The 9908-nt window shown below is 48.1% G+C and overlaps 3 protein-coding genes across 5 annotated transcripts; all 3 read right to left on the bottom strand.

Moving 5' to 3' along the window:
- Positions 1 to 211: 211 nt before the first annotated feature.
- Positions 212 to 1353, bottom strand: LOC125547348. Its single transcript, XM_048711255.1, has 3 exons — positions 627 to 1353; positions 328 to 499; positions 212 to 216 (listed from the first exon to the last, which is right to left on the bottom strand). Exons 1-3 carry the CDS (start codon positions 1350 to 1352, stop codon positions 212 to 214), a joined length of 903 nt encoding a protein of 300 aa, XP_048567212.1. The 5' UTR covers position 1353.
- A 2082-nt stretch (positions 1354 to 3435) lies between these two features.
- On the bottom strand, positions 3436 to 4801 carry LOC125549481 (protein FAR1-RELATED SEQUENCE 3-like). Of its 2 annotated transcripts, XM_048712887.1 has the most exons (3): positions 4518 to 4801; positions 4056 to 4398; positions 3436 to 3983 (listed from the first exon to the last, which is right to left on the bottom strand). In XM_048712887.1, exons 1-3 carry the CDS (start codon positions 4611 to 4613, stop codon positions 3676 to 3678), a joined length of 747 nt encoding a protein of 248 aa, XP_048568844.1. In that variant the 5' UTR covers positions 4614 to 4801; the 3' UTR covers positions 3436 to 3675. The 2 variants fall into 2 exon arrangements, with proteins under 2 accessions (XP_048568844.1, XP_048568843.1); XM_048712886.1 differs by having other exon boundaries at positions 3436 to 4398.
- A 109-nt stretch (positions 4802 to 4910) lies between these two features.
- On the bottom strand, positions 4911 to 8228 carry LOC125549480. Of its 2 annotated transcripts, XR_007301349.1 has the most exons (5): positions 7793 to 8228; positions 7188 to 7712; positions 6318 to 6581; positions 5514 to 6204; positions 4911 to 5363 (listed from the first exon to the last, which is right to left on the bottom strand). XR_007301349.1 is itself a non-coding variant. In XM_048712885.1 (4 exons), the coding sequence occupies exons 1-4, from the start codon at positions 7834 to 7836 to the stop codon at positions 6006 to 6008; spliced, it is 1032 nt and encodes a 343-aa protein (XP_048568842.1). In that variant the 5' UTR covers positions 7837 to 8228; the 3' UTR covers positions 5497 to 6005. The 2 variants fall into 2 exon arrangements, 1 of the variants encoding a protein (XP_048568842.1); XM_048712885.1 differs by lacking the exon at positions 4911 to 5363 and having other exon boundaries at positions 5497 to 6204.
- Positions 8229 to 9908: the final 1680 nt, after the last annotated feature.

The following is a 9908-nucleotide window of genomic DNA, read 5'->3' as shown; positions in this document are numbered from 1 at the left end:
ACATCACCACACTAGGGGAACGTATATGAAAAATGACAGAATCTTAGATGAGCTCGCACACAGTTACAATACCTCTGCCTGCCACCCGGGAACACTTGACAACAAAACTATTTTCTCGCTCGGACTGGCACCTGGGTCAGGGACAACTTCTGTAGCAGAAGGCATGTCCATGGCCGCTAAGTTGCCAGCAGCACCCCACGCACCGTCAGGCCTAATCTGCAAAGAGGAAACCGAAACGGGCATGAGTATAACTATTACAATATATAAAGCATCGCAATAACAACGGATAGGTTATATGCATTTCATACAGAAGGAAGCCCTCAGCACCCCGTAAAATGTCAAGTACCTTAGCTCTGCCGTACATCTTGTGCCCTCCATTGCTTAGACGATCAGAGTCAAGAGCAGCAAGCAGCCGGAAGTCCTCAGCATCATACACCGTCATCCGGTGTCGCCCAGGTTGCAAACCCCGCCCAGCAACCATCGCATCAAATGCAATCACCTGGGACAATTTAGGAGACAAAGCAACATATCAGGACTGGCAGAGTTGGTTCACTAATAACCCAACAGCGACCACGACACACCACAGTTTGTGAAAGGAAGGAACCAAATCAGAATGGATTGGGTACCTGAGGCACCATCAGGAACCCTTGCAAGTGCACCATAGTTGCACCGGCTTCAAGATCTTCTCGCATTTTTCTCACACCAGCCATTATTACAGCTTTTATGTACCCACACCAGTCAAACTCGAACATCTTTGATGGATCACGCACAGCAACAAACACCTCAGGGCTTATTGGATCCTCCCTCCGATTTGCTTTAGGGTTGAACAAACAAGCAGTACAGAGAAGAGCGAACGCAGCACACTGCCTGTTGGCCTCAAATTCAACACTTAGATCGCCTAGGGAAGCAAGCACCGACTCTAGCATTCTGAATGTGATCCTATCTACCGATGCATCCAGACCCAGACCGGCACACACATCCCTCAAGACATCACGATCGACACAGCTAGGCTCATGCGGGAAGGGGATCTCCCTGTCGCCCGTACCCAGATCGACCACATCCCTTATAGCATTAGATGTCACTGGCCGGGAACTGCCATCGCCCATACGAACGGTTCTCCTAATCGGATCTATCCTAGTTGCGTTCCAGAAACTGTACTGACGGTCTATATTTAGCATCCCCAAAAGGGACAGCATGGCACCAAAGTCCTTCTCAGCGAAAAGCCTCTTTTGCGAATCAGTGAGACGAGCAACGACCGCATTGACTAGCTTAGGGGACAGATAGTTCATAACCCGGATCTTGCCGCAGTCTGCATCAGATTCTCCGCTCGCATTCTCATCTCCGACCACCATGGGTTGGGGCGCCGAAGTGTTCGCACTTGGGACCGCGCTCGAGCTGCTGCCCGTCGCGGTACCGTTCGACCGCGTCCCAAGACGCCCCATCATACGCAAGCACTGCAAGGTGAACCGAGCGGGGTTTTAGAATCGCGCAAAGCTCACTGAAAGTGAACAAGAAACCTCCAAGAGAATAACGAGCTGACGAAGAAACCAAAATACAGGTGGTGGGAGGCGAACGATACCTTGCGTTGCTAGGCTTGAGCGGATGAGATGAACCAAGAACTCGCCGCGCTCCTAGGTGAGGGTGAGGGGGAGAGCGTTGCAGAAGCAGTGATTTTTGCGATTGACTGAGCTGCAGCTCGGAGAGGCAGTGTTTTAATCGCTCGCCCTGCTCTGCCAGAGCACGCGCTATCCAGGTGGCGACCGAAGTCGAGAGAGATAGATGCAGAGCTGGGCACACGAAGCGATTTCCTTGTCTCATTGCAGCAACCGCGCATTAATCCGGCTGCCCCAACCACACAATGTGACATTATTCTCTATATTTACCATGTTTTTTTTTCACGGCCATAAATGCAATTCCAACTAATACACGAGGGTAGAGGTGTGCAGGCTTCTAGAGCTCAAGCCGACATACACCACTGGCAAGCCGCTGCTACCCCGCCACGCACGCAAAATCGCGACGAAGGGCAAGGTCCATACGAGAGCACGCACAACAGCTGATCCCACTTTACTTCTCTTGTGGAGGTGCATCTGCACGCAAGGACCTAGCCTGGCCCATAACGTCCAATCAGCTCCAGGGGCTGCGCAGCATGCGACGTAGCTGTGGTCTAGCTGCTGCAGGGAGCAGAATAGATGCCGTAAAGTGTGATCATCGCGCGCATTGATCGGCCCTGTACCGCACCCCCCGACACAGAGTGATTTTTACTTAATGCACACAAATACACGTGTGGTGATCATGGCCGTCTCCCATCCATTTAAGCATAACGTTGACATAATTTTTCTTATTCCAGACGAGAAGATAAATACATTGAGCGCTAAACAAACCCACAAACGACATAACACACCACACCCACATACGCAAACAATCATATTGGCGGCATATGTTTATTGAGCTTTCCTCGGCTCGCGCATCCATTACTAAATGCGAGCTTTCAAGCAAGAGCTTCTCGCCTCGCCCGAATCTTGTTCAACGGCAGCGAAGCCATCGTACGTGCTAGAGGCAGCGTCCCCGTCATGAGAGCACGGCGCACGCACCGAGCCGCAAGTGTTGACCAGCGGGTCGTGTTCCCCAACCTGCTCGCACACAAACCCAGTCACCGCGACCTGGCGACATGAAAATTTTCGGTTAGTAGGTCAAAAGAAAATTTACACGCAATAGGAGCAAATGTTCGGAAAAAAGGCCAACATAATGGACATGGGCAAAAAGTTTGATCAAATGCATTTTTTTAGAGGAAACGAAAGAATTATCAACCTAGGAGAGCGACACGCTGGCCGCCGCAGACGCGTTCCTACGTTGGCGCTTGACCAAACAACGGGTTCTCACAACCGTCGCCCTCCTTTGGAACCGGACGTGCGAGCGCAGCAGGCAGCCGAAACCAAGCAGAGAGGAGAAAGCTGCAGGGGGCGCCATGCAGGGCTGGACTGGGGACGATGAACAAACTAGAGGGAGAGGAAGAGAGAGGAAGACCAGCGTGCTGCGTCTCAGCATGCTGCTTACAAGCATCAGCAAGCAAGTGTTTAAATAGAACATGGGCGACTTACACCAACCCCCCGTAGTCCCCACAGCAAATTCAAATGTTCAAAAAACGGAGGGCCACTCCAATCCAATCTCACAGTACACGGAGCTGCACCTCATCGACTCATCAATTCCTGATAGCACCCGTACTACAGGTGACCTGCTAGCATCGCCACTTGCTCAGGAAAGTAGGCACCTATCATTATTTGCATTGACAGAAAAAGATTCCAAAAATAGGAAAGGACATGGTACAACACCGAGCAAGCATATCGACTCATTTTCAAAATCACAACGCGGCTGGTCGAAGCCGGAAAATAAACTTTATAGGATTACATCACTTTCGACAGCCCCACCACAGTTATTACATAACTTATTGGAAAATCAACATCACACGGCCAAACTAGGTCTATCAGCATGAAAATCCAATTACAGTCCTTACAGCGCCACACAACACTCATTGGAAAAACAAATCACAATCACAATTTATGCCTAACCGCGGGAAATCAACCTACTCATATTATGGGTAAATGCAACAGATCACAACATCAGTTTGGCCGATCGGGTTTAAGTTTCAACGACCTGCACCAGATGTTGATCTGAACATCACTCAACTGGCCCGTCGCGAGGCCTTTTCACGAATGGCAATACTGGATTGAAACAACTTGTTTTCTTGTGCCCAGCTACACCGCAATTGCCGCAGGTAGGTATTTTGCGAGGTTTCTTCAAAAGATCGCCCCTGCGGGGGCACGTCGTGCTTTTGTGCCCTTTCTGCCTACAGACCGTACAAAACCTCGACCGCGCGTCCTTGACCTCGTATCCAGGCTTGTTCCTAGCTGTGGTTGGCCTACCCTTCTGCTTCTTCCTATCGGGCGGCAGCAACGTTGATAGTGAGAGGCTTGAGCCAGCTTCCCCTGAAGCAGTATTAAGTCCACACTCGGTTGAGATGAACATCTGAGAACACATGTCGTCTGGGTGTGAGGAACCTGCTCCCATATCCTGAGTGGGATTGGCTGAATCCCCAATTTGAGTTTGGTCCACCAAACTTTTGCCGTCCTTGATCGCTGCCAAAACAGTCAGTTCCGCCTTGCCTGCGATCAATATGCCCATTGCTTTGTCGAATGCTTCCACGTTGCTATCCCCCAGCTGCACAAACTCGAGAGCGGTCAGGTGTAGTGTTGTATGCCTGTAGGAGGATAACCGTGGAGGCCCTTGATCCTTTTGGTAATACAGGAGGTGGAGTGGCAAATTGTCGCGGGCATCTACTGTCCACCTCTTGAGGACATGGAAACTGGGTATTTTTCGCACCCCCAGTTGAATTAGGACATGCTACAATGCGTGGGGGAGAAATAACATTAGGTCCAGAAGACGAAAGTCTGGACAAATCATTGTGAAGAAACTGTTTTTAGTGAGGTCTCTCTATCACGAAGGGGGCCGGTAGTAATTACCTTGATAGCATGGCAACAAAGCATCCCCATATGCTCGAAGAGCCCACATTCGCACGAATACCTAGCGCCGCCATCATGGACACGGACAACATGCATTTCGCGGCACCACTTGTCTCGCTTCTCAGCTTCGACGTACCGAACTTTGTAGGTGATGCCTCACTCAACTTCTTCAACATCATACCGGCCAGACCGATACAAAGCCTGGCCGAACATTTCGTACATCGTCCGTGTATATACCTGGCTTGCATGTTCCTCCAAAGGGTAGTTGTATCGAAGAACTATCCCGCCCAATTAAAATATAGAAACAAAAAAATGTCATCAAGAATGAAAACCAGGGAAATATGATGTATCTGGTTGTAGGTTGCACAAAGTTTAGCTTAGCACCCACCAGCCTTGTTCTTTTCTCTTGGAAACCTTCTTCGGCTTCTCGGTCAAACTACAGTTTGCTGTATTGCTTCACAAAAAGGTTCATGGGGCATGTAGGCGGGATGTAGCCCTTCAACAAATGGTTTGCACTCTCGCTTCTTTGCGTACTGGTTTGCTTCGCACATAATTTCCCACTAAAATAAGGCTTCGCCCACTTGTGGCGAACCTCGAAATTCTGGATCAGGAACGTGTTGTTGTGGAGCTTGTATTTGTCTAGCAGCTCAGCCCAAGCTGCTTCAAACTCGTCCACAGTGAGCATCTCATTGACAACCTTGTGCAGCGCAGCCCTGAAATCACTGCTTTTCGTGTAATGCGGCCAAAGGTGCTCCTTCGCCTTCCTTAGCACATGCCACTTGCACCAGCGATGTGTAGTATCAGGCATCGTTTGTTGTATAGCCACCTCCATTGCGCGCCCTTGATCTGCAAGCAGAAATCAATGGTCAGCTGTGTAACATATAATGAAAAACAGGATTACCCACTACACACACAGCAAGGGTGCTATTTTTTCTAGTGTATCTGGTGTCATACATAGGTGGCAAATAAGGAAATCATATAGGGCAGCAAACAAACCTGTTAGTATCGTTTTCGGAGGTTTGCCACCCATCAGCCTGATGAATTCGGTGAATACCCATTTGAATCTCTCGATCGTTTCCTCTCTCATCATTACCCCGCCCATGATGATACTCTGGAAGTGATTGTTCACCCCCACGAACAACCCAAAAGGCATGTCGTATAGATTTGTCTTGTATGTAGTATCGAACGTTATGACATCCCCGAAATTTTGGTACTGCATCTTACTTCTACCATTGGTCCACAAGAGGGTTTTTATCTTGCTTTCCTTATCATTCTCAACAACATATGAAAACTCTGGATCATTTGACCCCAGCTCAGAGAATGCATCCATGGTCCTCCGCACATCATCATCCGCCTGCTCCTTGCTAAGCTTCCCACAGAAAGTCCTAAGGCACCTCTTTGTGAACGGGACGTTCTCCATCCACCCAAACAGGCTCCCAATGATGGTGTATACCTTCCCCAGATTTACATTGTTCTAGCGCAACTGTTTCATGAGATCTCTTGTGTATGTGTCAATGTGCTGGTGTGATGCCCAATGCAGCTTCTCAGCACAAGTCCGTAGCATTTCATGGTTGTGGGAGGCGCGATTTTCAGATACATACCACCCACCATCATCTGTTCGGTGCAACCTAAGCATGGCGGCGCAATTGCTCCTCGTTGACGAGCTCTTCTCCTTTTCTGGTTTGCCCTGAGATTATTTTTCAAAGCAGACAACAGCCAATGTTGCGTCAAATCATTTTTGCATAGAACAAGGCACGCACGCACACAAAACACAATTAGGAAGCAAAGAAGGGGGCTTACAGCGCAGCCGCACACAATCTCTTGCATACACTTCGTCCCATTGACATTTTCCTGCGCTTGCCGTAATGAATCCCAAAGCCGACCTCCCATGAATATAGATTGTAGAATTCATACGCCTCTGCCAGCGAATCAAAAATAGCGCCAAGCACCGGGTTCACGACCACCTCAGTCCCCCTATCAGCGAACCCTCTAATAGCAGTTTCCAGTGGCGGCACACGATCAGCTACTACAGCCCTCTCGTCTGGCGCGCTAGGACCTCTTGGCCTGCATTTTGAAAAGCACAACCAAATTAGTTACGAAAACCAACTACGACGAAAAGCACGATTTAAAAGAGCCCAAACTGATGCAACACGATTTCTTAATTACAAAATCGATACTAGGACCCTTTTCCGGCAGGATTGATTTGGACTTTTTTCTCCCCAACACCATACATTCCAGAGTGGTGAAAGAAAAAGTCAGCAAACTTCTACGGATTGGATTGCAGTAAGCACACCATCCCCACTTGCATTTTGTTTCAACACTAAATAATGACAGCATGCCAATTTATAGTGAGCTTGCGGACTGAAAATTATGGACACAATAACCTAACCATACAAGTCAACTAGTCCCCAGCAGCAGCAATTCAATCATTCTATGTCCACGGGACTTAAACCGGGTTTTTTTGGCAGTGGCAACAATAATTTTCACCAAAAACGTACGAGCGGGTAGTGATTTATTGAAGGCAGTAAGAACTTTTCAGCAAGGGATGAGCGAGCACCATTTTTTTATACCCAATTCGCCTAAACTAATGAAACTTCCTCTCATCAGCTCGTATGAATGCTATCAAGAAAATACACAGTTTTCCCAGGCAACCGCAAAATTGGTATGTACCTGCGCTTCCAGCCTACGCCGATGGTGGTGTTCGCTGAAGCGGGGCCGCTGTGACGTGCTGACTGCACGGCGCAGCTCGAGACGACGGACGGCGTTCCGTCGCCGACCCGTGCCGACGGCAGGACCACTCCTTGAGAAGTGAATGTCGTGCACGATTCCCCAGCGCCACTGCTCCCGCTGGACAGGACGGAGCTGTGCGAGACGACAGCTGGAGTCGCCAATCCCGTCGGCTGGACCACGCCCCCTGAATTGAATGTCGTGCACAAACCCGCCGGGCCACTGCAGCCGCTGGCCTGGACGGAGTTGTGCGAGACGCCGGCTGGAGTCGCCAATCCCGACGACACATCCCCGCCTCCAGAGTTGAAGGTCTTGCAGGATGCCCCGGAGAACTCAGGCACGTCCGGCAAGACTGGGCCGACGGCGGGATCCGACGAGCCAATGCCCGAATCGGGCACAGCATCGCCGCCGCCGCCCAGAACGCACGGCGCCTCCTGCGCACCTGCACCCATAGCAGCCAAGATAGATCTGCAGCACCGGGGACCGGGGCGAGCCCGTTAGATCTAGATTTTGACCAACAACAACTACATATGAAGGGATTCACTAACCCAGAGGCCAACGCCGCCGGGGTAGACGCTCCGGGGAACGGCATGAGCAGATCCGCGGGGAGGAGGAAGCACACCGGCTGCTGTCACGGATCACCTTGTTCGTCGCCCGGCAAAAAACAGGAAATGGACTAGCGCGAGAATAAGCACATGCACCTAATCCTTGTCGCCACCAGTCCAGTAGTCCGGGTCGCCGGCCTCGCGGAACAGGAAACCAACGCCCCCACATGATACGTCCCGCGCAGCTAGCACACTTTTCTCTGACGGATGAGTACCACGGTCCGACCCCACGATGCCGACGTGCGGCAGGGTATTGCATGTATCACGCGTTGTATCTCCACTTTACCCATTTTGTTAATCAGACAGCACGTATCACCACACCGCGCGCGACCGGCCGGATAGTTGCGTGCAGCTGCCGCTGCGTCCAGTTCGTCCACTCTCCCACTCCATGAGACTAGTTGACATGCATGAGCATGAAAGCATGAAAGTAGCACACAATAATTGTTGTTTATAACATGCAAACACATGGACACATCATACTAAGCATGTAGGCAAATTAAACAAAATCATGCCATCGACAATATCAAGCAATATACTAAACTAGAATGAGTAACAAGATGGCATGCATTTCTGTGTTGTACAACTTACACATGCAAATGCATAGTGGTCAACTAGTCATGATCTAATACATGAATACACACACACACTCTCTCTCTATGCCATCTAGTTATACAATCACAATATCATGGCACGATATTAAAGCAAGAAGGAATCCTACTTAATTAAAATATATGAGATCATAAACTACTAACATGTACCTCTCCAAGCAATATTAACCATATGATTGGTCATACAATATAAAGTAGCAATCATATAACATATTCAATCAAAACATGCGTTGGACACTGAACAAGTCCTAACATGGCATGGTTTCAAATATATAAAACACACATGCTACATGGATGTAAATGAATATAGAAAACATATCTAAAACATCGCCATGCTAAATAAAAATAAAAATAAGACATGAAGTATTTCATCATTCGATAAACAAAGCAAAGCCTAGAATAATCAAATTAAATTATAAGCATTGAGAACATTTACAAAAATTATACGCATGCACAAAAGAGGACTACATGATGTAAAAAAAAACAGGTCAAGACAACGTTCAAAACTATAATGGGTAAATAAAAAAAATACATAAAATAAATCTAGTCAGTCACGTCTACCTCCTAAAATTATAAAATAATTAGGAACGACTCGTAGGCATGTCATGAACCTAAAAAAATATCAAACCAGCACAAAAGTTCATTGAACCACTACTACCAATGATAATAATTCACATAAACTTGTACATAGCTATATCATACGACTACGTACCACACGAAAGAAAATATATAACTATAATAGGTAAAATAAATAAATCAAGCAAGTCATAAGAGACACAAAAATTATGGGGCAAATATCGTGCACTCCTAGGCTTGACGAGACATAAAAAATATATTAAACTAACAAGAAAAGTTATCAAACTCAAAACACTATCAGATTTAGGCCAAACGGCTATATTTAAATCAACACTAAACATAATTACCAAACAAGTAATCTAACTCTACCACGGGGCTACGAAGGACATGGGAAACAACTCATGTGTTGAACACAAGATCATTCAAGGGACTAAAAAAAGTACGCGGACATGTTGATGACATCCGTTCATGCATCGGCGTGAGTAACAACATAGATAGGTTGAATAATGATGTCTAGGAGATACTATGAGTGATGTTGAGAGGTGTGCATGAGGAATTGGATAGAGGCTCACCGAGTTTGACGCAACGGTGTGATGAACTCGACGAACAGTGTACACGGACATGCGGAATTCTTCGTGTGTGGTCGACGGATCGCGGTCTTTCTTCTCTGAATGGATCCATGGTGAGGAGGGGAAGTTCCTGGTGCAAGGGAATGGATGGAGGTGCTCTGAGTTGCCGGGAACGAGCACTCGCGTCCATGGAGCAGCAGCACTTCGTGGATGAATTTGGGAAGAATGGAGAAGGGAGATGGCAGGAGGTGGTAGGGGATTGTAAGAGAAGGTGGATGCGCACATGCAGATGTCCTCAGTTTGTGG

Source organism: Triticum urartu, chromosome 3, assembly GCF_003073215.2.
Source record: "Triticum urartu cultivar G1812 chromosome 3, Tu2.1, whole genome shotgun sequence".
Classification (NCBI taxonomy): Eukaryota; Viridiplantae; Streptophyta; class Magnoliopsida; order Poales; family Poaceae; genus Triticum; species Triticum urartu.
Note: the sequence above shows the minus strand (reverse complement) of the source record. Positions and strands in the feature narration are given on the sequence as shown.